Raw genomic sequence first — 27,299 nt, forward strand, 5'->3', positions numbered from 1 at the left:
TTTATACTAGTATATAAGGTATTCTTATATAAATTAAATTTTTAATAACCTAAAAATTACTTAGAGAGAGAACGTCTTTTAATAAGAGCTTTTTAGAATTATCTTATTATCTACTATTTTATCTTTTACTTATACTTTTTAGTATTAGACTCTTATATAATACTTTAGATAATAGAATCTCTTTATAATAGAACTTTTTTCTACTAAAACTATTACTTATATACTTTCTTATCTATACTAATTACCTTACGTTTTTATAGTAATATATCTTTATACTTTCTAACACCTATATACTAGTTAAAGAGATTTATTAACTTTAAAAAATAATCTATACAACTAGTTATATTTCTCTCTAAGTATCTATTAGGTCTAGAGTAATAGTACTTCTCTACTAAACTTAAAATAGCTAGTTTATACTAGATAGTTAAGAAAGTCTTTTATATAATCTAGACTACCTCTAAAGTATATATATTTATAGACTACGCTACTATAACTATAATTATATATTAGTAAAAACTTACTATAATAGAATCTCTTAAAAGTCTAAATCTTAGACTTACTAAGGCCTTACTTTATTTATAATAATATAACCTTAATATTAGATATAAATCTAGTAGATTATATCTTATACTAGACGCTCTCTTAAGGCTAAGACTTAACACTATACTAGATTTAGACTACTAGACTAATATACTTAAGAATATTATCTATATCTTTTATACTTTTATTATAGAAATAAGTAATAACTTTAAGAACTACCTTAAACTTATGTACTAGGTAGATACTCTCTAAGCATAAGTTCTTACTATAGTATCTAGTAACTACTAGAATAATAAGAATAAGATATAACTAATATATAGTTTATAATTTCTTTATAAGAATAGTCTACTATATTACTAAGACTAGGTAGATAGTACTAAGCGCTTATATATACTAAAGTTACTTACTACTAAAATCTTCTACTAAGCTTATAATAACTTCTACTACTAAAAGTTTAACTAAATATATACTTATATTAAGTTATTCTTCTTTATTTATAAGCTTATAGAGAACTTAAAACTTTACTTTAAGTTTTACTCTTTTTATAAAATAATCTAGACTATATAATACTAGCTATATAGCTCTTTTAAACTTATTAATAGAAGTATATACTTCTTTAAGATTATATATATTAATATTATAATATACTTACTAGAGACTATATATAGCTATAATACTTTTCTTAGTAAGATATATTACGCCTTAAAGGCTATTAATATTATTTCTAGTAAGAATATATAAACTAGCGTATAATAGTTAGTAGTAGTTATATAGATAAACTACCTTACTAACTAGAGTATATAGAGAACTATTATTAGTAATTAGAATCTAAAATTTATTAAAGGCTTTATAAGTAGATAATATAAGATAATAGGTACAAAGCTTATAATAATAGTAGTATACTATCTAGAAGCTAATAGCTAATTAGAGTAGACTAACTAAATAGTAGTAATTACTATCTACTTCTTTATTATAGAAAACTCTAACAAAGACTAGATAGAAGTAATAGCCTATATATAATTTATAATAAATACTAGTAGAAATCTCTCTACTAGCTATACTCTATATAAGTACTTTATAGAATTTAACTCTTTATAAGAAATTAAAATTCTAGATACTAAATCTACTCTCTTAAAGTAGAACTTTAAGCTACTTAGGCTTAACTACTAAAAATAAGCTAAAGAAGCTCTTAACTTTATAAAAGTTACTTAAAAGAATATCTATAACTACTTATACCTTTAGATATAACTCTAGTTTAGTAACTATACTACCTTAGTTCTTTATTATAGCTACTAAATAAAGAGTAACTTTTTAAAAAAGCTTAGTTTTTAATAGTATAGTCTCTTTAAAGTTCTTAAGAAGATTAGAAAAAACGCTTTCTATATTAAGTAACTACTTAATTCTAAGATATATAATATTATAAATACTACTTAGCTTAAACTATATTATACTTAGAAGTAAAATCTCTAGAATTACTCTTTTTCTATTCTCTAAGAAGTTACTACTTTGTAGAAACTAGAGCTTAAGCCTATTAAGTATATACTTAAGTATTACGTTAATAATATAACTAGTTAATATAAGTATTTTATTTAATAGTAAGACTACTCTATAATATATAATAAGTAGCTTACTATAGTCTAGCTCTAGAGTATAAGTAAACTTAAAAAGAACTTTAACGCTAAGTTCTCTTTTACTAAGTAGAAAGTACGTAAGTAGAACTATATTTAAAGCTAGTAAATATAGAAAAATACTTATAACTATTATATTCTAAGCTCTATACTAGACTCTAGAGTAGAAGCTATTATATAGAATAAAACTACTATATTACTTATTACTAATATTAGTAATAATAATAATAGCGTTAATATCTTATAATTTATGCTATCTTCTTTATAGTAATAGTGTAACTCTAGACTTACTAACTAACTTAATAATAAAAGTATCTAGATAGCCTATAACTCTAGTACTATAAAAGTATAAGAAGATAAGAATATCTAACTATAAGTAGTAAGCTCTAGTAGCGTCTCTTAAAGTACTCTACTCTTAGATATTAATTAAACTTTTTCTTATAACGTTCTAGTAGAAGACTTCTCTACTAGAAGAAGAGTAATTTTATACTTAGTAGAACGCTACACTTCTACTTAATTCTTTTACTTTCTTCTTTAGTATTTTTAGTTTTTTAGTTTTATAGTATATTTCTCTTTTTACTTTTAGCGTTTATCTTTTTTCTACTTACTAGTATTTTTTAATTTCTTTTTATTAAGTAAATACCTATTAAGTATCTCTTATTAGTGTTTGTTATAATTAAGACATATCTAATTTCTCTAGTAGTTCTTTCTAATTACTCTACCTTTATAATAGCTTAATTATATTATTTATATAATTTACTAAAGTGTTTACGTCTACTACTAGTTCTACTAATATACTTATAGTAGCTACCTATCTAGTAATATATATACTATATAGTAAATAAATATTAATATTATATCTAAGTTAAACACTTTATATTAGGTTTATAGTACGCTTTCTTACTATTTATACTAAGATTATAAAAGCTTTAATCTACTAAGGTAGTAAAAAAAGAATAGGTTTATATAGCTACTACAGCCTACTACACTTTTCTTACTTTACTTTCTTTACTCTATACTTAACGTAGTCTTTTACTATCTTTTCTCTATTCTTTTTATACTATAATCTTTTAATAACTTCTCTTATAAGCTTTATTTTTATAATAGAACTTTACTTTTACACTATTATCTAAGCTACGCACTTCTTCTATACTATACACTTTAGATTTTATACTTTATATCTTACTTTAAGTACGCCTTAGTAAGATAATAGATATAGTATATTATAAGCTTCTAAGTATATACCTTAGTTCTACTCTCTTCTCTATATAGAGAGTCTAGTTTCTCTCTATAGCCTAAGATAGAATATAACTTTAACTTACTATATAGCTTTTCTAATTTTAAAAACTTAACTATACTACTTCTACTAAATATAGCCTTATCTACAACTAATAAAAAAGTAGTATAAGACTAATCTTCTATAGAGACTTATAATAACTACTATAAAACTACTTAGTATATTAGCTAAGTTAAAGTATAAGATCTAGCTTCTTCTAATATTATAGATAGCTATTATAAAGCGCCTATAACTTAAGCCTAATTATTCTTTTACTATAAATACTAGTATAACCTAGTAATACATAACGTAGAAGAAGAATTTAATTAGTATAATTAGTAAGATTATACTTTTACTATAGTTACTTTTATTATATATATACTATATAATATCTATACACTAGTTAATAAAACTATATAATAATATTACTATAATATAGTAGTAACTATTAAGTATTATATTACTAGCTTATAAAGTATAGTATATTCTAAAAGTAAGTATAGTAGTATACCTACTAGAATTAGCCTTTAAGATCTAAATAGTATTATTAGTTAGTAATTTAACTATTATATATTTAAGAAGATTAAGAACTTTACTAGTATATATTAAAATAACTCTTTACTAAAGTTTAGTAGTAAGAAAGCTATAAAAGCTTACTTATTTTTTATAATTAAGAATAAAAACAACGTAATAGCTAAGAATCTATTTAACGTAACTCTTTCTAATAGTAGTATTAAATATAATAAGTAAGTTATAGAGATACTTTATAAGTAAGAGTACTAAGTCTTTATACTTTATAAAGAGCTTCTAGACCTAGAAGAAGGTATAAGCGTCTAAGATATTACTTTTTACTAGAAAGTCTAAGACTTAGCTATATATATATCTACTTTATATAACTAGAAAAAAGACTAGAAAGTATAAAAAGATATTATAAGTAAATTAAAGAAGTATAAAGCTATTACTAAGACTTTTCTACTAATAAGTACTAAAGTCTTCTACTTTATAAAGAAAGATCTAAATAGAAAGTTTAAAAAAAAGTTCTATATACTTATTAACTCTAATATATACTAAACATCTTTTTAGATAATCTTTCTAGATAATCTAAACTTATATAAGGTAAAAGATTTTATCTAAGCCTATACTTTCTACTATATAAAAAGCTTTAGAGTAGAAATAACTACTTATAATTCTAGTAACTAATTTTTTTATCTAACTTATTAGACACTTTACTTTTAGATAAAAGTACTAAAGAAAGAAAAGAAAAGTAATCTAAAAGTAAGAACTAACTATAGACTTAAATAAGATTACTTCTATCTAAAAGACTACTATAGCCTTTAGCGTAATAAGCGTTTTAAACTTTATATTTATAGTACTTTATACTTATAAAAAGTAGAGTTCTAGATTAAGAGTACTAACTATAAAAGCTTATATTAATATAACGCTATATAAACTAAGCTAGACCTTATTCTAAAGACTTAGTTTATTAGTAAAGTTTACCTTACTAAGAATAAAGTTAAAGTATAAATTAAGAAGAAAGTAAGCTAGTTTTAAGCCTCTTATTTAGTTACTAAGAAGCCTTAAACCTAGTAGCCTAAGACTTCTCTTATTTAAAATAATAATAATACTAGATTATCTAATAGTAAAAAGCTTAATAGCTATAATAGCTTTAATAGTAGTATTAAGAAAGAGCTAGCTTCTAAGGTTAAGCTTAAAAAAAAGCTTATTAAGATATTTCTACCTAAACATAAGACTATCTCTAAATCTACTATTAGTACTAAGCGTAAGTTTTAAATAAATTAATTATTACTATATAAGAAAAGCGTACACTTACTAAGCTATAACTCTACTATAGAAGATAACTTTAATAGTACTTATACTAGAGATAAAGATAAAAATAATACTTTTATTTAAGAAGCTACTTAATACTATATATATTTTATTAAGTAATAGATATACCTTACTAATTTAGCTATTAAGAATATAACTATAAGTAGTAGAATTAGAAGTAATGTTATAAACGCTAGATCTTTAGAGACTAGTCTCTAGCGTAAGGTAACTTCTTACCTTACTAGTCTAGATAATCTTAATAAAAAAAATAATACTTACTACTCTAATACTAAATAGCTTATTAATTTTCTAGTAGAAGAGAATAATAGAGAAGCTAATAAGGTTAACCTTACTAGAGTTTAGAAAGAAGGTAGCTTTTTTATTTCTTTAACTAACTTAGATTACGCCTTTTATAATAATTTTCTTATCTAATTATTATACTCTATAATCTAGTATTCTAATACTTTACTTTTTATAAGAATAGTAGTACTAATTTAGTAAAGTATCTTTTAGTCTAACGTTCTTACTAGTACTAATTATATAAATTTAGTAGTCTACTTATTACTCTAAGTATAAAGCTAATTACTAAGATATATTATACTATAAGCTTTCTTTCTTACTATATTCTATTTATAAAAGTCTTATCTTTATATTTTACTTTATAATATATTAATTAATATACTACTCTTTCTTTTAGTAATAACGTTTCTAGTATACTAAGCTAGTAATATAATAAAAGCTTTTCTTTTTATTTTTATTTAATATAGTAATACTATAACTTTAACTTATTAATAATTACTTATATATTATAACTTAGCTTTTTACTTATTATACTAGATCTCTTTTATATACTTATAGGTAAGTCTAAGGTACTTACTATAGGTTTTTTCTTTTCTAACTCTAATAAAGAAGATACTTTAGTTTCTATTTTATCTATATATATAAGTTTTTCTTTAAGTCTTTTACTTTAGTAAAAAGGTTTTACTAAAAACTAATAGCTACTTTACTAAAATACTTAATCTATATAGTTTTTAGAGAAAGCTTATAAGCTATCTACTTACTAGAATAAAGCTATTATATAATTTCTTAATAAGTACTTAGTTTTTTCTTTTACACTAGTTAGTTAGTAGACATTACAATACAATTATACCTGTACCTATATCTTACAGTCTAGCCGAAGCCTAAAAGAGGGGGTACCTATCTAACTAAACGGCGCGGTGCATGTGGATGAGGCACCTGCTCGCATCAGTGCGAAAGCGATGCGAAATTCTTGCCCAGTTTTGAGGAATTACCAGCGACTCGAATAGACATCGATTTGGTGCTGACGAGAGCAGGCGGGTCCGCTTCCGGGGCAGGCAGATGTCGGGTAACGTACCCGCGATGCCATTGGCCAGATCAAGACTGCCGGCCATGCCATAATAGTTTCTGTGTACCAAGACTTCTGCCGGTGAACTATACCGGAAATGGCGAGGGCTCGATCCTACGCACACTCTATACAGGAACAAAATCTGAACAGGGTTGCAGACTACGTTAACATGGCATCATGTAAGGTAGGTGGCCTAACGTCGGTGTAGGCTTTAGGGTGTTCAGGCTTTTCCTAGGTTGAGAGTCGTTGCCTTCCGAATGTTTGTGTCAACTGTCTTATTGCGGTGTCGACCCCCAGTGGTGCCCAACGACGCTGCTGCAAGTCGTGTTGTGTGGAATGATACGTATTGTATTTGTTCCCTCCCTTGAGAGATAATCTCTACCGTTAACTTGCTGCGTCAGCTGATGGAATTTTGCTGCAGACACCCGAGCAAGAGTTTGGCAAGCAAACTTCTGTCTACAGGTTTGGCGATGTACCCCGTCATCCCTTTTGCAATGTACGACTCCGCCTGGCCTTTGAGAGCATTTGCTGTCATGGCTACGATCGGAACGTCGAGGCCATTTGCTCGAATCTCTTTGGTAGCGCTGAGCCCGTCTTGAACAGGCATGTTGACGTCCATCAGAATCAGGTCATATTTGTTGATAGAGGCCTTGGAGACAGCTTCCTTACCATCCGGCGCCGTGTCCACATTGTTGAACCCCATGCCAGCAAGCATGCGTGTCATGACCTTTCGATTGATGATGTTGTCTTCCGCAAGTAGCAAACGTTTGTCAGGAGCGACGGTTTTGAGAGTTTCCATCGGGTCGGCCACCACGGGAGATGGGATGCTCAATCCAGCCAAACCCTCTTGTAGAACCTCCAAAGCTTTGAGCTGCTTGCATCTTTTGAGCCTTGCGGTAAACCAGAAAACACTACCTGGACCTGCTGGATTAGGGTGAAAGCCAATGCTTCCGCCCATGCGCTCAGCCAGCGACTTGCAGATACTCAAACCCAATCCTGTACCCTTGTATCTCTTTGTGGTGGAGTTATCGATCTGAGTGAAAGGCGTAAATAAGGTCTGTGAGCCACTTGCTGGCACTCCAATGCCTGAGTCTATCACTTCAGTCAGGATCGTGAAGTACTCTTGGTCTTCCTTTTGCAGTCGCGCAACTATTCGTACATAGCCTTGCTCGGTGAACTTTGTCGCATTAGATAAGAGATTCTGTACAACTTGTCGATAACGTAGAGAGTCTCCTTCAGCGGAACTAGGTAGGTTGTCGTCCATATCGATCTCGAGCTTGACTTCGGGTCTCTGGCACGTCTGTTGTGCCCGAAAGACAGATTGAATGATATCCTTTACGCTTATAATATCGTTACTGATGGAAAAGCTACCCGAAGCGAGCTTACTAAAATCGAGAAAGTCGTCAATTAGCTGAAGAAGCACGTCCCCAGACTCTTTGATGATATTCGCTAGCTCTTGTTGGTTGTTGTCCAGCTTGGTGTCCAGTAATAGCGTTAAAGCGGACAGCATGCCGTGCATAGGCGTGCGAATCTCATGACTCATGTTGGCTAAAAACTCCGATTTGAGTTTCGATGCCTCCTCATAGGCGGCGATAAGACTTTTCTCGGCTTTCCGTCTCTCCGTCAAATCTCTAGTGATTTTAGAGAAGCCGAGAAGGATGTCGTCTTCTGAATGAAGGTGAACGAAGTTAGTGTATGTCTCATATGTAGTGCGTGAGGGGAGGCTTACTATACACCGGCGTGATGACAACGTTCGCCCAGAACCTGGATCCATCCTTGCGAAAACGCCAGCCTTCGTCTTCACATCTACCGTCGCGGAGGGCATCTCGTAATTCTCTAGATGGCTTATCATTCTCGCGGTCTTCTTGGGAATAAAAGGCCGAGAAGTGCTTGCCGATGATCTCGGCTGGAGTGTATCCCTTAAAACCCTGGGCTCCTGCATTCCACGTAGCCACATGCCCTGTCGGGTCAAGCATAAAGATGGCGTAATCCTTGATGGTTGCTACCAGCAACTGAAATGTTTCATTCTGATAAGAGCGTTCCCTGAACTCAAGCTGTCGCTGATGTTCTTCGGTGATGTCGAGGAATTCCATCTGGATGCAGCGCAATATCCCGTGGCGCAGAATTGGGACTGCTCTCAGGTGCCAGGCGATACCCGTATCTGTTACAGCTCTCGATTGCTGGAGGTTGCCAGTTCGACATGCGGCGCTTACTAGCGCATGGGCTGGACCAAAAGCAGGAATAGTGGAGGAGATGTCGAAAATGTCATCGGCATGTCGGCCTACAAGATCAACGCGATCTCTTGCGTTTGAGGTAGTCACATAACTGATAGATGTCAGCACATAGCAGGCATTAGACGATTCTATTCACAGGCTGTACTAACGAATCTGAGACATGGCGCACGTAGAGCGACGCATCTAAGATCACAGTCGGCGCGGGTGTGAACCTGATCAGGTCGTATGCAAGGCTATCCGGATCGTAATCGTCGTCCGCCTTCGAGGTCGGCGTCGGGAGATCGTCAAGCACAAGTTGCGACAGCGATGTTGGCAGCGACCCCATGGGCGCGGACATAACTCCGAGAGGACCGAGCTAGCCTCCACTAGGCTAGCAGTGGACACTCGTGGTGTGTTGAAAAGGAATCGTACGAGTTTTGCATAGCAGAGGGTTAACAGCCGGGGTACGACCAGGCTTCTGTGATCACAAATTAATCAGGTTGCTCCTGCTGTAAAATTCGTGTCACCTCCGCGGCAACGGCAGGTAATTCTAGAATGAGCGATACCGTGACGTCACATTCAGCCCCTCGTTTGAGAGCTACTAATCCGTTTATCACGACTCTGGAAACACTGGCGATACGCAAACACGGCTTATCTTACGTCGCAGGATCCTACACTGGTATCTTCGCCAAAGAAACACATCCACACCAGTTCTTTGTATCCAGTAAGCTCCACTTTTCCAAACGTCATGGCACTTTCCACTCTGCACTGGGCTGTCCCGCCGATATCCAAACAAAAGTCGTTTTCACTTTCCAAAGAGACCACCAACTTATCTGGCACGGAAACTTTGGAGAAAAGGCTTGTTCGCGCATTCAAGCGAAGCTTGTTGCATTGGTGCCCACGCGGCGTTTCGGACCCTCGGATGCCGGCTTATCAGTCTGGCAAGTTGATTCAAAAACACCAAGGACATCAAGAGGAAGTCTTGACCTCAATCAACACCGAATCTCTGGATATATCCTTCCCGGCGAGCGCAAAGATCGTTGCTCAAGTATGCGGAAGACCCTATTCTCATTGTATACTGGAAAGTAGGCATACCTAGGCCGTAGGAGCCTCCTCTGGTCTTCGTTGAGCGAGGAACGATGTGCGTCTGCAGCAAAGCTTGATTTATATGCGCCAAACAAACTGCCATAAGTTTCGCCTTCTATCCTTACCAATAGTCATGAAGGAAGCGTTACGTGTTGATCATGACATAAATCGGTCCATTGGCCGCGGACACCAAAGTGCGCATTTATGTCGAACAACTTACAATGAGGTGTGCGATAGAATCTCGCAGCCTCACACCTGACTGCAAGAATTATCATTCCACCACATACGTATGCTTCATGAAGTAGGAACATATTTTCTGGAAGCTGTTGAATAAACCCATGGGAGTATATGCCGTCTCTCACCCTTATCGTGACCAGCCTCATATGACCACCACAATATACACGGTCTCGCTCACCTACCGCTTTCTCAAACTACTACTAAAGCTAATCGCAAGCGATATACTGACGTATAACGTTCGGCTGGCAGACTCATTGCCGTGATGACCACCAGTCCGACACCTTGGCCGAGCGGTTTCTACAACTATATATACATCTCCGGTGTCAACTCTTACCTCATCGACCGACCACATCGTCCAGCACAAGGCTGTTCATTCAACTGCCCTACACTTCCGCTCTCTAGACATCATAATGGACAAGCGCGGCCGTTCGCAATCACCCGCGCAGGCGCGTAAGCGATGTGCTTCGACAATTCCGGTAACGAACTCCACGAGCTCGCAAGATACAAGACCAGAAAAGACCATCGAAGACTCTAAGCCTCTCACTTCACCATTAAACTCAGCCGCACATTCGTCAGGGTTATCTTCTCCGGCTTCTGAGTCTTCCTCGCGGCATGCTGGCGATGCTAGAAGTCCACCCTCACTTGGCCATCTTCCAGCAGCGCATGCGGCCCATGTTCCTTCTGCAAAGGACAATTCAATCAGCACTCCACCAGAAATCTCCACCTATGCCGGGATGGTCACCTCGGGCTTTCTAACACCAGAGACACTCCGTGAACCGTCGCATGATGGTACAGTGACGCATGCACCTAATACCCTACATAATACCACAGGATCTTTTCCCATCTTCACGACGGGCGATGTCTTCATCAAGACGGAACTTGTCACTCCGCCGAGACAATGGCAACTCCACAGCAGCATTCTCACGCGGTTCTCCTCATGGTTTTCAAAGTCACTTTCCAGCATCATGATGCCCACAATAGGGCCGGCATGGGCCTCATACACTATTGAAGAGGCCGATGGTAAGATTGTATTGGTACAACAGCAAACCACCGAAGAGAAGCCAGTCATTTCAGATACCGGAAGTCACCATGTTGCCGACGTTGCAATCAAAACCGAGCACGAGGATTCAGACTCAAGCAATCCCTTCTCTATCACCCCAGACCACACCGCCACGATTGACATTTACGATCAAATCTTCAGCGCATTCTATAACGTCCCCATCAACATGCCGACTACAAATATCGCCGCCTCTCTCACTCACTCCGAACAACTCACCAAGCTCGCCGAAGACCTGGGCTGCTTGGACAATCTTCCCAACCTACAATCACAGATCAATGCCACCCTTCTCCAGCACCGACATGCGCTTCTGCGTGCAATCAAAAACGATCCCGCACGCTGGCTCATCCTCTCCCTCTCTCTGCACAACGACTCGATATATACCGAGGCACTGATCCACATTTCGGGAGCGCACCCCAGCTGGCCATGGCCGACGCCGCGCTCCTCTCTCCCAGAAGAGATCGTTGGCCTCATCACGGCTAAGAGCCAGGAGCTAAACAAACGCTGCACAGAAGTAGAGCGCGACTTGCTCTTACTGACGATTAACGTTGGCCGCGGCGCAAACAGCCATCCCGTGTCCATGTGCACGAACTCCGAGTTCGACACGTGGTTCATCGTATCCACATTCCGGTCCATCCTGGCTCAAGAATTCACCAACCTCCACGACGACTGCAAGGGCTCTCTCCGGCGCGGTACAATTTACCGGAAGATCTGGAAGGGAGAGGGGTACATGCCGTACGAGGATATGCGACGCATGCTCGAACAGGTCATGCCCTCCGCAGTTGCCAGTCTAAGTGAGGATCTGGCCATCTTGAAGAGGGAAGCGAGTGCGTACGTGGAGGATCTTGCAAAGAACGAGTCTTTGCTTGATGTAGAGAGGCAGAAGGTGGGGTGGCTGACTTGTGTAAAGGTGGGGAAGGGGGATTTTCCTTGGAAGGCTGGGGATGGAGGGTGAGATGCGAAAATTGAGGGTGATTTGATTGCAAAACTAGGGTTAACGTTTGTGGGAGTGCCACTGGGGAGAGAGTCAAGTGCAGTCTGGGCAGTAGTCGTTGCGGGATTGCAACATGGTGGGCACGGCACACATCAGATCTTGGGTTTGTTCATTGTTCTCACTGCATATCTTATTCATACATGTACACTCATGTCCAGAAGCATCCAAGTCATATAGATTCATGTCCATAACGCGTAAAAGGGGGTATCATTCTTAGGCCAATAGAGAGATTAATAACCAACACATCATCTGCGCGAAGTTCCTCCGAACCCAGTGCTCTCATGCCTGGTGCTGGAGAAACTATCACCAGACGAACTCCTTGAGCTACCTTCTCCGCCGTTGTTCCAGCGACTGCCACTACCGTTTCCAGCGCCCCAGCCACCCGTCTGGTTGTTCCGGTTGCCTCTGTTGCCAAACTGGCCCGCAGCCCATCCAGCAGCAGCGCCACCTGCCGCACCAGACCAGAAGCCGGGCCTCCAGCCTTGTGCCGGTTGTGTCGCGCCGTAGCCTGACTTGGGGTTGTTCGGGTAGTATGGTGGAGGCGGGTCGTCGTTGTCGTCGTTGTAGCCTCCTCCCCATCCACCGCCGCCGCCGCCGCCACCTCCCCAGCCAGGTCTGTTGCCTCCCGCTGCGCCGCCATCCGGACCTTGTGCGCGGTTCCTCAATGCAGAGTATATCATCCACAACACGACACCACCAAAGAGCATCCAGAAGAGTCCGCCTGCAATCCTCTCGCCCATGGTTTTCGGTCCATCACGTCGGTCGTCATCGTCGTCGTCGCCCTGCCATCTTCCTCTTCCCTTGCCGTACTTCTCTTGGCCTTTCTCCGTGAGGACAAGACGGTACTCTACTCCGCAGCTTCCTTTCAAGATGTATGGGTCTTCGGGGTAATCGTAGCCTTCGCAGATGACGTCTGTGGAGCCGAGTTTGAATTCTTCGGGGAGCGAGGCGGTGCAGGTCCATTGTATGGAGTCTTCGTCGTAGTCAGAGCCGCTGTTCTTGCAGCGCATTATCTCAGGTTCGTAGAGGCCGCGTGCGGAACCGCCGATGCATTTCAGCTATCATGTGTTAGTAGGCTGCATGGAGGGGTAGGCGGAGACGCGTAGGATGGATGCGTACCTGAGGAATAGGGTCAACGCGTCGCGCGGATGTCTGCTGTCCTTTGCGCAGTGTGAGACTTTCGATCTTAGCCAGTTTGACTTTGTCTGAGCGAAGGGCTTCTGCGCCACTCGATGCCAGCAGCGCAGGGTAGAGGAAGCTGAGGAGATGCATGTTGTCGCCAGGTCGTGGATTAGAAGAGTGCTCGATAAGGATGGTTAAGACAACTCAAGTACCACCCGTGTGGCAAAAGCATGTGAAAGGACACGGTGGAGATGCCTTGTGCTTTGGGGCTGTAAATCTAGAAGCTGGCGGCGCCAGTGAAGGCCCATGACGCACCGCCGAGGCTTTACAGGGATGTACACACGCTAGGGCCGCTTCCGCACTAGCTCGCTTTACTCACATGCCATCGCGAGCATCACGCGTGAACAGACGTCGAACGAAACCTCCATCACAACAATCATGAAACAGCGAATAACTTATGTGGTGACAAACCCAGAGGAGTTTACTCCCGATCAGCTTGATGTCGGCGAAGACAATTCTGGCCCATACTTTGCATTGGACAATGTCTATGCTGCAAAGGAACACCGTATCACACTCGGCCTGAATGAGCTACCTGAAGAAGTATGTACTGCTGCCATTCTCAAGTCTACCAAAAGAGCGAACCCATCCTAATGGCACGTAGATAAGTAAAGTCTTCCAACAATGGCACGAATTACATCTACGCTGGACATCTCCCAGGCCTTACGCACCTACTCCGCCATTCACATCACGTGTCTCACCTGGTCTGCATGTCTTCTTCACGCCTCTATCAGATACCCCTGACGACGCACTATGTTCAAGCCTCCACTCCCTCATCTCTTCGGACCTGAAGTGTTCGTCAACATCATCCAGCTCCACAAAGGTGCCAGTCCTCTCAGAACGCTTCTCAATGTCGGCCACCTCGCAGTACTACAGCTACTTGGATGACATCGACCAAGTTAGGAGTTTCTTCCAGCAGAAGTTTTGCAAAAAATATGGGAAAAGCCATTGTTTGGATGCGATCGATGGCTTTGCTCAATCAGATTATATCGATGTGGACTACGATACTATCTCAAGAAGCGTTGTTCTGACAGCGGAGTCCTCCAATGCAGGATCCACCAACGAAGGCCGGACTGAGACAATTAGACTACCAAGTAAAGAAGCGACAGTAGAGATTGGGGTATTGAGTTTGGAGGGAAATGCCGACCCCGAAGATGTGCAATTTGGAGGTTTCTTGACAGTGCTAGGGCAAGACGATAAACCGAGTACGTATATTACTCCTACTACACTATCTTCACATCATCACGACAGCAAGAAACTAACGACACACAGAGCCCACGCGCTTCCAAACCCCTACTCGACACTACCCTCTCCTCCAAGCCTCCAAGAACCCAACCGCACCACCCAAACTCCACCCCCTAACCTACAGCACCTCCTTCAACCAACCAACCGGCCTCCACCCAACCCTCACCCTAACCTTCCCATCACACCACCTCACCCCACCAGACCGCTCCTGCAAACTACACACCCACCTAACCCTCCCCTCCTACCTCTTCATCGACAAGTACCAATTCTCCGACACCCTCTTCCTCGCAGACAAGAACCTAAAGCGCCTCCGCAGTCTAGCCGGCGCTACCGATCTCGAAGCCCCAGACTGGGTTGTGCCGGCTTGGGGCTCCGCAGCGCTCTTCGAACTCGCTACACCCAAGCCAGAGAAGATTGAATATCCCAAGGTCAGTCTGGGTGATGGGGAGGAGAGCGTGTGGGAGGACTTGCCGTCGCATCGTGAGGTGCCGGAGGGGGACTGGAATGTCAGCATTCCGTTGCATCTGCGGTATATGCCTGCTCAGGCGGCGTCTCACGCCAGGTTGCCTGTTCCTTGGCCTGTTGTGTTTTGGGCATGTCGTGCGGATTCGGGCGCACAGCATACTACCAATCCGTTTGATCGCTTGCATTTGGGGTATGAGGGCTTGTTTGGGCCCAAGACTAGGTTCATGCATGTGGAGCCTAAAGCTTGGAATCAGACTCAATCGGATGGGTTGGTGGAGTGGATCGACGTGCCGGTGCTTGATACGAGGATGGCTGGGTGGGTTGAGGCAGGGACAGTGGGTGTGGTCTTGTTCGCGTTTGTGGGGCTGTGCTGGATGTTGTTTAGGAACATTGGGAAGGGGGATGTTGAGGATGAGAAGAAGAAGCAGTAGATAGGTCACTGGTAACAGGGGGTATTGGTGGGGGTTGAAAGTATTAGATGTTATTACTTTTCGCTGTCAACTCAGCGATTTCATTTGGGTATCTTTCAATCAAGTGCTTTGCCCTCCATATGCTTCCACTCTACTTTTCTTCCGTGTCCCATACCGCTGCTATCCAATCGCGCAATGCAATATCTGGCAAATCATGCTTCATATCTCCGTTTCTGAAGTTCAGACTATCGAAATTGGCGCGTTGACAGGCATGCTCGACATGATGGGTAACGGCGTTCCAGGGAAGATAGGATGCAGCGCATAGACGGGTCCTGAACTGTCCTCCCCGTCAAACAGCATGAGGTTCTGAATTGGTTGTTCACGTTGTCCCAGCACGTTGATGACATCTTGGGCCAGCTGACCGCCCAGGAAAGCCGTGACGGGTGCCAGTTCGCTACCCAGGTTCTGAAGGAAGCTGCGGAGGACTTCGGCTTTGAGAGACTCTGCAGGAAGAAGCAGTTCCTTGTGCTTCTGGTTCGCAATGGTGGTGAAGAGCTGAAGATCTGTTGGTGTATGCGAAGGGTAGATGCCGTAGCCCATGCGCTGGTACTCCCACAATGCGCGTACACAGGTGAGTAGGGGATGGACTCTCTTCAGCCTCCTGGCGTTGTTTGCAATATCCGCAGGGAGTGGACTGTCCTTGACCAGCATCAATGGGCTGTAGAGCTCCTGCTTGTTGACCAGCTCGACCACCTTTCCGTTCTCCTTCTTGACCTGGACGCTCTTGATGCTCCTCGTTGTGCTCTCAGCGCCGACCTGCGTGTCGCGATTGCTCTTCTCGCGCTCGATAACGAAGTTGTGCTCGACCAGGTCGGCGAAGATGTAGCCGTACATGCCGTGCGATGCGCCCGCGTAGAAGGGTTTCCGTGCTATGCGCGCACCGGCATTGAGGGCGGAGGTGGAGAGGAAGTCCATGTCGGTGCATATGATGATGTCGTAGGCGGCGTAGAAGTTGGGATCTTGCTCGTTGCGGATGTCGGTGGTGAGGGTCTTGACGGTGACGCGCGGGTTGAGCTTTTGCACCTGAGGCAATGCTGCCTCTGCGCGGTTCTTGCCTACATCGGCGTCGCTGATCAAGAATTGCGCGCCCAGATCATCTTCGGTGACGACTTCGTGGTCTGCGAGGGTGATGGAGCCTATGCCGGCGAGGACAAGGTTCTTGGCGACCTCATTGGCGAGGGCTTTGATGGAGACGAGCAGGATGTTGGCGGTGCGGATCTTCTCTTGCGCCGCGACGCCCCAGAGGCGGATTTGGCGGTCGTAGAGGGCGATTTCATCTGAGCGCGGAAGTTAGCACTGCTGCGACTGCCATTGCTTCGCGCTTACCTGCGGATATCTTGTCGGCCTCAGCGATGGCGGCGACCGTCTCGCCAGCTGCGTCCTCGGCAGGCAATGCAGCAGGCAACGCGCCATTGGTCACCGGCGGAGGTACCGGGGACGGCTCGGTGAGATCAGCCATGGTGTTTGTCGTCGCGCGGGTATGTATATGGGCGTAAAGAGACGCGTATGCGAGATGTTGATTGCGCGATCACGCAGGGCAGTCAGATAGTTGGTGGACCGGAGCAAGACGCTGGCTGCGTATGGGCTAATTCAAGCTGGACGGGCGTCTTGCAGAGGGCCGAGTAAAGGCAGCTAGCGGTGACGGCATTACCTCGCACCCTCGTAGCCTGCCTGTGCGGCTCTGCGGTGGCTCGTGCGCACCCCGCGTGCCAACCACACGGGACCGACTAGAAGATGCGTTGCTTGTTCGTCGCCTCAGCCTCGACAAGTGCCGTCTCCTACCCTCCCACCGTAAACTACTAGCCTCTCCTCTGCGTGTGAGCCTAACTACTCGCCATACCTCGTCTCCTCAATGGGAGCGAGCGCCGACGTCACCAATGCCCAGACCACCCTCCTCTCCGTCCCCACCGCCTGCGCCCTTCCCACTGGCCTTCACGACGGGCAGCTTTGACTTTCCCCATGCCTCGACCTCGCCGCCGACCGTCTCTCGCTCTGCCTCTACCAGCGCGTCCAGAAATGCGCTGCGCTCCCTAGCCGAACCCACGCCCGCCGCTTACGATGCGACGTCATCCCCCAGAGACCCTGCCCGCCGCGTGCGCACTCGCACGTCAACCAGAAGAGGCCCGCTGCACCGCCTATTCGGTCCCCCACGTGATAGCGACGCCGCGGATAATCTTGCCCGCCGGCCGCCCACTGCAAACCCCAACCGACCGCGCGCCGTACCAAGCGAAAGCTACCTCCGCCGCTCTCAGGCCCGCACGAGGGAACAGCGCCTGGCCGACATGGACGCCACCAACGATGTTCTTGACTCACTGAGTGACCTACCGACAAGCAATCCCTTTACTATCTCGAATACACAGCCCCGCTCTCGTAGCCCCATCGTGCAACTCAACAACGAGCGCAGACACAAGCGGAGGAAGTTGGAACATGACAGTAGCGCTGCTGCCGAGTACATGTGCTTCAAGTACGGCCACAGGGGTCAGGTAGTGCCTGGGCGTCTGCGCATGGAGATCATAAGCTGTGACGGTGGTGAGCATCGCAGAGACAATCCACCTGGGCTATACAGGGTTCAGAATGTCTTGAGGAACGACAAAAGTGTATACTGCAGCGAGAGCTCCCAGTGCAATCTTCTCTTGAAACACATCGGAGAAGCCCCCTTCGCCTTGGAGAAGATCGTCATTCGAGCACCGGACCGTGGATTTACGGCTCCGTATGTGTCTCCGCTTCGTCTTTGATCATTGCTAACCTGACACCAGCGTTCAAGAAGGTCTTGTATTTGTATCCATGTCTGCAGATGAACTCCTGTCCGGCACCTCAGCCTACAATCTCCGCTACGACACTCCATCGCCGCTGATGTCTCCGACACCCAGTTCTCCAAACGAGGCCAACGAACACATGTCGTTGCGAGAGGCCCTTGAAGATCCTTCGGTGTGGCAATACTCGAATCAGGGCCCTCGCGAGGATATGGAGGAGCGCATCGAGAATCTTCGTCTCCGCAGTGAAAGGCTGAATGCCGAATCTGCGAACTGGATATCGTCTTTGCGCTCCGACTCTGAACGTCGGCGGATAATGCGCCAGATGGTAGAACACGAAGACGAAGCAGAAGGTGACAATTGTGATCACGCAGCGGATGACTCTTACAGCGGTCCCGCTGGCATTTCTGCACCCACCCCACCGCCTTTTACAGTTACTACTGCTGCAAGCGAGGATGAAGACTCGGACTCCAACGAAGAAGTACCCAGTGCTGCCATCATGGCCGACCGCCTTCGAAGAGAAAGCCGTTGGCGTCCAGACAGCGACGACGATGACGATGAAGTCATTCCCCGCCTGGGTCCGCTGCGTCGCGCGCCGGCCCTCGACTACAGCACATACAGCGAATGGCGGGAGCGGAGAGAGCGCTATCTGGAGCCCATCCGAGCGTCTCGTGTAGCTGCGCCCAGCCGCATCGAACCTTCCGAACGAACCCATGACGAGCCACTCATACCCCCACATGCGCGCTTCTTCATTGCGAAGAACAAGAATAAGATCACGATCAAATTTCACCCTGCAATGTAAGTTTGGTCTGGTCACCCTAGGGAGCCATCGGTTTACTAACGCATTCTCCAGTTCGGGAAGACACGTCCTACTCAAGTTCTGGAGCCCGAAACACGATGGCAACATCGACATTGAGAGCGTCCAGTTCTACGGGTACTCCGGACCCCGCTACTTTCCCGCCGTGCAAGCTAGGTAGAGGGTACGTGCTGTTGTAAGGTTTTACATTACATCTGTCCTCTTGAGGATCATGTTGGTATGAGTTAGAAAAAAGACAGGCGTGTCTCTCACCGTGTCTGTTTGGAACGTGTCCTAGTAGTAGTGTGTGCAGTCTTTGAGTGGCAATGATACCCGGGTATGATACACATATGTGTGACGATCGGTCTGGAGCATTTGGGGTTGTGGGAGTACTGGTACGTGACGGAAGGGTGGTAGATACAACACATTCTTTCATCATTTTACTGCCACTATAAATGAAAGATTATCAGTTGAGAGACGTGATTGGGCTTGTAATGAGTGAGCAGATGTAGTTACCCCTACGGATTAAGTAAGAAGGAGCGGCCGGGGATAACGACAGTGCTGATCTGCTATTCCCGTTCGAGATCAGATCACCTGGACGCTGTCGCACTCATTTGAACTTCGAGCAACACCCACAACCACCCACCACGATAGTCACGTCCCAGCAACTTCCCGCGAAGTGAACGACTGTCATCACGAGGCATGAGCGCTTACCCGTGCTGTATTGTGCTACAAACTGTCCAATGATCCGCTCCATGTCGATGCGCAGGTGAACCTGCTCCCATTTGGAGGCGCGATGCAACGGAGACCGAGCAGTCGAGCATAATACACGTAAGCAACGCATATGTGCAACTACTTGGTCGGAATTACACTAATGCGCACATGTAGAGATATAATTACAAGTGCCCATATGCATAAGGTATAGTATCTTCCGTGGTGAATGGACACACATTGACGCCTCGACGAACCCTGGCAAACCACCGTTATCGACTCACCAACCCACCAATGTACGCACCCAAAGTTCCTCGCGAACAGACTTCAAATTCGAGCGCGAGCCCACAAGAACAGATCAACGCCTCCGCAGAAACTGTATCGATGGCATCCATGTGCCCGGTTTTGGTCAGCTTCCGCAATTATGTTCAGCGGACGTGGTCGCCGACACATCCTTTCCGCTTCATTTATACGAAAATACTTGGCCCACGTTCCTGACCGGTACTTTGAGAAGCGGCTTGCTGTCAATCCAAGTTACCTCGACATCGTATCGCATGCGCACTCTTCTGGGTTACTGGAACACATTCCAAATGGATGAATGTGAGCTCCTAGACAGCGCCCACTGTTCGTCGTTTAGCAGCGGTCGACTACCTCTTACGTGGCCCAGGCTGCTGAGATCAGCACAGCAACGGACTCAGAGCCTCGACTTTCCATCTTTACGCTATTGGAGGCGGCAACGGCAACAGCGAACCTACACACGGCTCTGACGGCATTGTCTGACCTCGCGCTATGTTCTACCCGCAGTGGCTATTATAGAGCCGCCCTACTGGTTTGCCATGTCGCCGGTCATGCCAGTTAGAACAACGGTATGTTCCTGCCACGCCCCTAGCGTATGCAGCTAATGACGGCCTAGAAACTGTGGTAGCGCGGGTTGCCAAGACGACGCTGTAAAGCTATGCGCAGTGGGAACTTCGCCTCCGAGGAAACAACGTAATGTTCGCCAGTTATGGCAATCAACAGCAGTATAGTATAGGCAAAGTTGCCGATGTTACACTATCTGTCGTTGATGAAACTCATGAACAGAACATGGGTATCATAATCACTGATAGACTGCTCAGTCTTCCGTTCGAGCCGACACGATCCGTTGCCCTCAAGCTTCAAGCAACGGACCATGTATCACGCTTGTTGTGCAAGACGCTTTCTCGGCAAGGTGCTAGTCGACAGCCTATCACGAGTGGGTTCAGCCATTCTTGGCCTGCGTAGCTTTACCAAGATGATACCAGGCAGATCCTACTTCATGATGCTCTATGCATTGACAGCCAAACAATTCGATGGCCACTCCGGTCTTTCCGTTGAAGCACTATCAACAAATTCTAATCCTAATGCTAGGCTACGCATTGATACTTCGATGTCAATGAGTTAGCAGATTCGATGTTGGGAGGCTCTGCGTTCCTGAACAAGCCGTTTGACAGGGAGGTTCAGACACACTACGTGATTTGAAGCTTGGTACAAGCCATGACATACTGACTTCAAAAGCATAAGTAATTGCATGTTTGCGTCATACAGGGGTAACAGCTACCAGAAAGAAGTTCGCCGCCGACTGACGATGTTTGCCGTACAGCCGGACTAACAACGTTTCATGCGGCCTAAGCCTACGTTCTCCAGTTTTTCCTCCGCAAAGTCGGCGCGTTCTGGAGCAAACGACAAGCTTTCCGGATGATCGGCCGTGATCGCTCGGTTGCTCGGGTGGATCCACATTCGCCGTGCCAAGCATCAATGACGTCGGCCTGCGCTGTCTCCATGTCCATCGCGTGGCTCCGCGAAACCTTCATATGCTTCAATCGCTTGGCGGCATCCAGACACACTGTGCCTGGCCTCCAGGTTCGACCAGAACGACATGCAAATGATAAGTGTGATGTCACTTCGCATTCGGCCCTTTCCATCGGGGCGCTATCATAACGTCTAGCAAACAGCAAAGCCAATGCCAGAGGTCGACGGTGCATGCCATCTCATCAAGTGCATGAGCGAACTCGGGTACGACGGCTCTGGTAATACCATGGTACCTGATTCCTCTGCAGAAGCCAGGGCGGAGACCGTCCGATGGGCGATGGAAGGAGGAGCACATTTGGTATAAGAGTCGCCATGCTCGACATGTTGAAAGCCCATCATCACAACAATCAGCCTTCTCATCAGTTCCACTTGATTCAAAACCACTACACTCACTCTCAACAAATCGAACTTCGATCAATCAATCAAACAATATGCTGTTCTCAAAGCTCACCATCATCTCCGCCCTTGCGGCCTTCGCTGCTGCTCAGGACACTGACTTCGACTTCGACAACATCCCCGCGGAGTGCACTGATGTCTGCGCACAAGTCGGTTCCATCACCAACGGTTGCAAGAACGACAGCAGTAAGTATCTCATCTAGAATCGAACAACAAGAATCTAACAAAGCTATAGACGACGACTCATCCGCTGTCCTTCAGTGCATCTGCACAGCCAACAACGCAAACCAGTTGATCCCACAGTGCGAGGCCTGCGTCAGGCAGTACAACGGCAACGACAACGACGACGGCAGCGACCAGTACCGTCTCCTAACCGACTGCGCATACCAGACTACCACCGTAGTTGGAGGAGGCGCTGGCGCAGTCCAAACAACGGCCGTCGACACCAACACTGTCACTGACACCAACACCGTTTCCGTCACCTCCGTCATCCAGACTACTTCCGTAGCCGTCATCGTCACCACCGGTAGCGACGGCCTCGTTGCCACCACCACCGAGACAGACACCGACACGAACACTGTCCCTGCCGAGACTAGCAACCCTGCTGCTATGAAGACTGCCGGCGCCGCCATGGGTATTGGCGCCCTTGGACTCGCTCTTGGTATGTTGTAAATCGACATCATGGTTTACTGGGAGATGGATATTTATGTAGTTAATGACTGGAAGAGGAGTTTGGAAGCTCATCATCGCGCTTGGAGCTTGGGAAAAGTCCAACGATTGGGCATGTAATGACTGTATATATAATGCAATATGTCTTACCTTACATTACCTATTGCATGAGATATCGGACGTGATATGAAAATATGTCGGTGACATGAGATGACTTTACAAATGGTTCATTAGGTATGGTTCACATGGACTTTTTCATCCTCGACTTCGCGGCTACATATACTTATCACTACCCAGATGTGCTCTGCATGCTTATGCCAGGAGGTTCTCCACTGGAAACAGACTATCAAAGGTCGACTTGTCAACAGGGTATGGAAATACATTGTCTTTCGTACCCTTCAATGCCATCATGCCAGATACCTCGTATGCGGCAAACATCCACAAGCTGATATCAACGCTCTTGAGAACCAGGACCGTAGTCGGCAGACCTACTCCTCTGTGTCCATAAGCATCGACGAGCGCATCTTGACGTCTTCAAATCCGCGTCCAGAATCAGTAAGCCTGGCTTTTATACCAGCGAGATGATGAGCTTGGATGAATTCCGGGAGATCAGCCAAAGCCAAGTCGCGGTATTTGGAGAGGTACGGCGCCTTGGGAAGAAGTTCACTATACGCGATGCGACGGGTCTTGAACCACGTCTCGTTATGAAGGGCGGCGTAGGTACCAAGAGCAGTGTAAGTTCGATTTTGGGTAAGCTTTTCCTTTTTGCACGCGTTCTGGTTACAATAGGGCTCAGTGATAGGGCATTGCTCGCATTCCCTATTAGGCAATTGCCTAGCGCCATACTGGCCGTTTCCCGACCACAATTGTTTGTTCACTTGTTTTCCTTTCTTACTCTATAGAGCTCTTTCCTAGAATTCAAAGGTGTCTAACCAAGCACGATGTCTTTTGGCGCGATTCCGAAACCTCCAGCTCCGAAATGGATGTCGCTCGAGAACCTCCTGCGGATTGCTTTCGAGAAGGACCATCTGGAGTTACCGACAGAAGAATCTGAGCGCGCCGAGTATGTCAATTCTACCCCGCTGAGTACTTCCACTGACCCGACAGACATGCGAACAAGGTCCTGCAGTCCAAGCTTGGTTGCGATATCCTTCTCAATTCACACGGGCTCATATTCCCGATACATTCGGCCTGGGCGCTCGGTGGTCCAAATGCAGACTGGATGTTGAAGTGTCTTTTCCAGGGCGTACGTATACCTAAAACCCAATCTCGTCGTGATTCAGTCTGCTTACACTGATGGCTTAGACCCCAGAGCACCCGGTCGAGATACCTTTCCCCGGATTCTCTCCCATTGTCGTGGACCGTTTCATCAACTTCCTCTATCTCCATAAATATAAGCGCAATATCGAGACGGAAGTATCGAACATCGCGCACGCAGAGAACAGGCCTAATTCACCCTATATTGACTTCACCCGCGATATGAAGTCAGTGCGTTTCAACCTGGAAATGGTAAGGTTCGCGGAGTTCCTGGAATACTCGGCCTTGATCAACGCCGTGTACGCCAAGTTGATAGAACAGCTTCTGTGCAGAGCTGGCTTTCCGCCAACGGCCATGAAGGACTTTGTAGAGTGGACATATGGTGCTGGCAAGATCTGTGAGGACAAAAAGGGCTTGCTCGGAGATCTAGTTGTGGCAGCTACCTTCGCGCACGGGGGCAAGTCCTGGGGACAGGATCAGCGCGACGAGTTTGTCGGCCTTGTTCAACATCAGGAAGGTTTTGTTAAGGATATGGCAGAAGCGACACTAGCAATACAGAAGGCAGGAAACTCTTCTCGAGAAGGAGACATGGCGCTAGAAAGTAGCCTACTGGCTTTTTATAGTGTAGCATGTTGATTACAAAGGGGTAAAGACGTTCAGAGCCGTCACCGAAAGTGCAGAAGAAGTCTACGCCTGAGGTTTGAAGCTCAGGCAGAAGGAGGAAGGCAGCTCATTGGAGTAGATAAAGGCAACAAAGTAATCCAGATGAAAATGGAGAAGCGAGCGTAGCAGTTATGTATCCTGTAAAGGCGTCGTGATGCATGCGGTGAGTGTCATGTCTTCTGTAAAGAACCTTGGAAGGGACAGGAGGAAGGAGCTGAGGACGTCTGACATCAGCGCCCCACACGCTAGCCACCAATCGCGCAAGCATCCATTAGGAACAACACCAGAATACTGAGTACACAGAAAATCATCTAAGTTGTTTTAGTCTACTCTACAAGTCTAATAGTTGAATCGGGTATATCAAACATGCATCCTCCACCTATGCTATCTTCTCAACCGTCAACGAGCCCTCAGCATCACCCTCTAACGCAATCAACCCACACGACTCAATCTCCTTCTTCCACTTGGTCGACTCATACCTCGCCGTAATGACCGTCAACCTTAGAACCGGCTCTTCCTCGCTAGAACCCTCGCCAGCGGGTAATGGCACTGGAGTAAACGTCCAGCGACCGAACGACCAGTTCAGAATATATCTTGCTCGACCCTCCGGTACCTTCTGATGCGCATCGGCATCAGAGTCCGATGATTTCGGTGGCGTCGAAGAATATAGAATGCCTTTTATCCGGTACACCTCGTCTTTGGTGGGGTCTTCGAGGAGCTTAGCAAGTTTCGCGGTGTCGACACTACTGTTTCCATCCTGGCTTTTCAGTGTGACTGTGAGGACCTCGACTTCGCTGGAATGATCATGGTCATGTTCGTGTGCGTGCGCGCTTCTATTCTCCTCAGTGACCCCTGCCAGCCTCGCATCCAATCCAAACACAATATCCTTATCCACCCACCCTTTCCTGCTCTTGGTCCTGGGTATTTGCGGTTCCACCTCTAGAGCTAGCACTGCATCCTCAACATCTTCTAACCTCCTCTCGCTAACAAGCTCGTGCTTGTTAAGAACAATGAGATCGGTGTAGCGCGCCTGCATTTTCGCCGTGTAGCTCGTGTCCTCGTAGCCCTTCCAATTCTCCACGTCGATCACACTCATGACGCCGTCTAGAACGTATTTGCCCGTTTCTCTGCTCAGTCGGTTTACTTCCATGGCGAGGGTTGCGGGGAAGGCAGAGCCGGAGGTCTCGATGACTATGCGGTCGGGGTTTACGTCGTTGGCGAGTGTTTCGAGGGCGTCGGAGAGCTGCCCGACGAGGTTGCAGCATATGCATCCATTGAGAAGTTCTTGCACACCTGATATGGCGGCTGAGGAGGCAAGCGCTGTGTCGACTTTGATGTCGCCATATTCGTTCTTCAAGAGCGCGAGTTTGTAGGTTTTGGGTAGTTGGGGAATTAGGTTCAGGATGAGCGCTGCAAGGTTGTTAGCAAGGTTATAACTCTTCTCGATGTGATTTACACGTTCTTGACGGCTTATACAGGCGCAATGCGACGTGCTGGCACTGTGCTACTAGTTCCTGAGAAAGCAGCTGAAAATTACTACGTACTTGTTTTTCCCGAGCCCAAGAAGCCGGTGATAATAGTGATAGGTATCATGGCGATGACGACAACAGCACAGACGCGTCGATCCAGCTGAAATCCCTCAAAGAAGCAATTCAAATTTCCAAGGTCACAGTCGCAAGGTTAATCGCAAGGTTGCTCGCACGTGCAAGACGCGACAGCGGAGCTTGGCCTCGCAAAGGGACTAGTTTCAGGTTCCGCGATGGCGGGGTGTCTGATGACGTCGGCGCGCATTTGGGCGGGGCAGTGCCGACCAAGAACCAGCATCGCATCAGGTACGTCGCCCGTAGCCTCCTTGCACGCTGCGACACGCACCTATCAAACACGCTTAGCTCCAATACCAAGGCTTCTGTCACCAGGGACTAGATCTTGATTGACCCCATTGACCCATCGGTGCTCCCGTTTCCAAGATCAACCATCCCTGCCTTGCAATCAGCTGCTTAAATAGCTCTCTCTCTCCTCCAGTACACTCGGCTTATCACTCATCACAACCTCACACGACTACTCTCACCTTTACTACTCTGACTCTTTACTTACCTTACCTACCTTCAATCACAACAAACAAACATCATGGATTTCGTCAACAAGCTCGCTGGCGGCGGTAACAACCAAGGCCAGTCCGTCAACGAGCAGGTCGTCCAAGGCCAGGGCTCTGAGCAGAAGTCCTCCGGCTCCGGTGGCTTCCTCGGTGGCATCGGTGACAAGCTCAACTCCGCTGCTGGCGGCGGCAAGGAGAGCGAGAAGAACGAGGACTACCTCGACAAGGGTATGTCGTCCTCCACCCCACCCACGTCTATCATGCCGTGCTATAACTCTGTGACACGTGCTAACTGTGTATGCCAGGTGTCGACTTCGTCCAAGAGAAGTTCATGGGCCAGGGTGCTCAGGACAACGAGTCCGCCGTCGAGCAAGCCAAGGACGAACAGATCAGCGACTTCATCCGTGGCCAGTACAAGTCTACCACTGGCTCCGACATGCCCATCAAGGACAAGGAGACTCGTCTCGGTTAAGCTGTTGAGCTAGGACAAGGCGTGATGGTGGGTATACCATGAGCCGGGAGGACAGGAGATCCGCTGGCCATTGA

At 45.4% G+C, this 27,299-nt stretch overlaps 10 protein-coding genes across 10 annotated transcripts; 6 read left to right on the plus strand and 4 right to left on the minus strand.

Annotated features, from left to right (window-relative positions):
• Positions 1–7,034: 7,034 nt before the first annotated feature.
• J4E92_002876 (uncharacterized protein) lies at positions 7,035–9,196 on the minus strand (the record flags this gene model as incomplete). The annotated part of the gene is made up of 3 exons (XM_051494276.1): positions 7,035–8,305; positions 8,367–8,962; positions 9,021–9,196. The coding sequence occupies 3 exons, from the start codon at positions 9,194–9,196 to the stop codon at positions 7,035–7,037; spliced, it is 2,043 nt and encodes a 680-aa protein (XP_051355955.1).
• Positions 9,197–11,138: 1,942 nt separating this feature from the next.
• J4E92_002877 (uncharacterized protein) lies at positions 11,139–12,185 on the plus strand (the record flags this gene model as incomplete). The annotated part of the gene is made up of 1 exon (XM_051494277.1): positions 11,139–12,185. One exon carries the CDS (start codon positions 11,139–11,141, stop codon positions 12,183–12,185), a length of 1,047 nt encoding a protein of 348 aa, XP_051355956.1.
• Positions 12,186–12,469: 284 nt separating this feature from the next.
• J4E92_002878 (uncharacterized protein) lies at positions 12,470–13,496 on the minus strand (the record flags this gene model as incomplete). Its single annotated transcript, XM_051494278.1, has 2 exons — positions 12,470–13,282; positions 13,344–13,496. 2 exons carry the CDS (start codon positions 13,494–13,496, stop codon positions 12,470–12,472), a joined length of 966 nt encoding a protein of 321 aa, XP_051355957.1.
• A 288-nt stretch (positions 13,497–13,784) lies between these two features.
• Positions 13,785–15,544, plus strand: J4E92_002879 (uncharacterized protein; the record flags this gene model as incomplete). The annotated part of the gene is made up of 4 exons (XM_051494279.1): positions 13,785–13,946; positions 14,197–14,608; positions 14,850–15,076; positions 15,512–15,544. The coding sequence occupies 4 exons, from the start codon at positions 13,785–13,787 to the stop codon at positions 15,542–15,544; spliced, it is 834 nt and encodes a 277-aa protein (XP_051355958.1).
• Positions 15,545–15,763: 219 nt separating this feature from the next.
• On the minus strand, positions 15,764–17,042 carry J4E92_002880 (uncharacterized protein; the record flags this gene model as incomplete). The annotated part of the gene is made up of 2 exons (XM_051494280.1): positions 15,764–16,860; positions 16,910–17,042. 2 exons carry the CDS (start codon positions 17,040–17,042, stop codon positions 15,764–15,766), a joined length of 1,230 nt encoding a protein of 409 aa, XP_051355959.1.
• A 418-nt stretch (positions 17,043–17,460) lies between these two features.
• Positions 17,461–19,313, plus strand: J4E92_002881 (uncharacterized protein; the record flags this gene model as incomplete). The annotated part of the gene is made up of 3 exons (XM_051494281.1): positions 17,461–18,293; positions 18,340–19,134; positions 19,190–19,313. The coding sequence occupies 3 exons, from the start codon at positions 17,461–17,463 to the stop codon at positions 19,311–19,313; spliced, it is 1,752 nt and encodes a 583-aa protein (XP_051355960.1).
• Positions 19,314–22,104: 2,791 nt separating this feature from the next.
• On the plus strand, positions 22,105–22,741 carry J4E92_002882 (uncharacterized protein; the record flags this gene model as incomplete). The annotated part of the gene is made up of 2 exons (XM_051494282.1): positions 22,105–22,255; positions 22,305–22,741. The coding sequence occupies 2 exons, from the start codon at positions 22,105–22,107 to the stop codon at positions 22,739–22,741; spliced, it is 588 nt and encodes a 195-aa protein (XP_051355961.1).
• A 938-nt stretch (positions 22,742–23,679) lies between these two features.
• J4E92_002883 (uncharacterized protein) lies at positions 23,680–24,737 on the plus strand (the record flags this gene model as incomplete). Its single annotated transcript, XM_051494283.1, has 3 exons — positions 23,680–23,824; positions 24,051–24,596; positions 24,694–24,737. The coding sequence occupies 3 exons, from the start codon at positions 23,680–23,682 to the stop codon at positions 24,735–24,737; spliced, it is 735 nt and encodes a 244-aa protein (XP_051355962.1).
• A 300-nt stretch (positions 24,738–25,037) lies between these two features.
• On the minus strand, positions 25,038–26,251 carry J4E92_002884 (uncharacterized protein; the record flags this gene model as incomplete). Its single annotated transcript, XM_051494284.1, has 2 exons — positions 25,038–26,068; positions 26,203–26,251. 2 exons carry the CDS (start codon positions 26,249–26,251, stop codon positions 25,038–25,040), a joined length of 1,080 nt encoding a protein of 359 aa, XP_051355963.1.
• A 534-nt stretch (positions 26,252–26,785) lies between these two features.
• On the plus strand, positions 26,786–27,225 carry J4E92_002885 (uncharacterized protein; the record flags this gene model as incomplete). The annotated part of the gene is made up of 2 exons (XM_051494285.1): positions 26,786–26,981; positions 27,059–27,225. 2 exons carry the CDS (start codon positions 26,786–26,788, stop codon positions 27,223–27,225), a joined length of 363 nt encoding a protein of 120 aa, XP_051355964.1.
• Between the last annotated feature and the right edge of the window lie 74 nt (positions 27,226–27,299).

Source organism: Alternaria infectoria (assembly GCF_024043175.1).
Source record: "Alternaria infectoria strain BMP 0036 chromosome Unknown scaffold_3, whole genome shotgun sequence".
NCBI classification, from domain to species: Eukaryota; Fungi; Ascomycota; class Dothideomycetes; order Pleosporales; family Pleosporaceae; genus Alternaria; species Alternaria infectoria.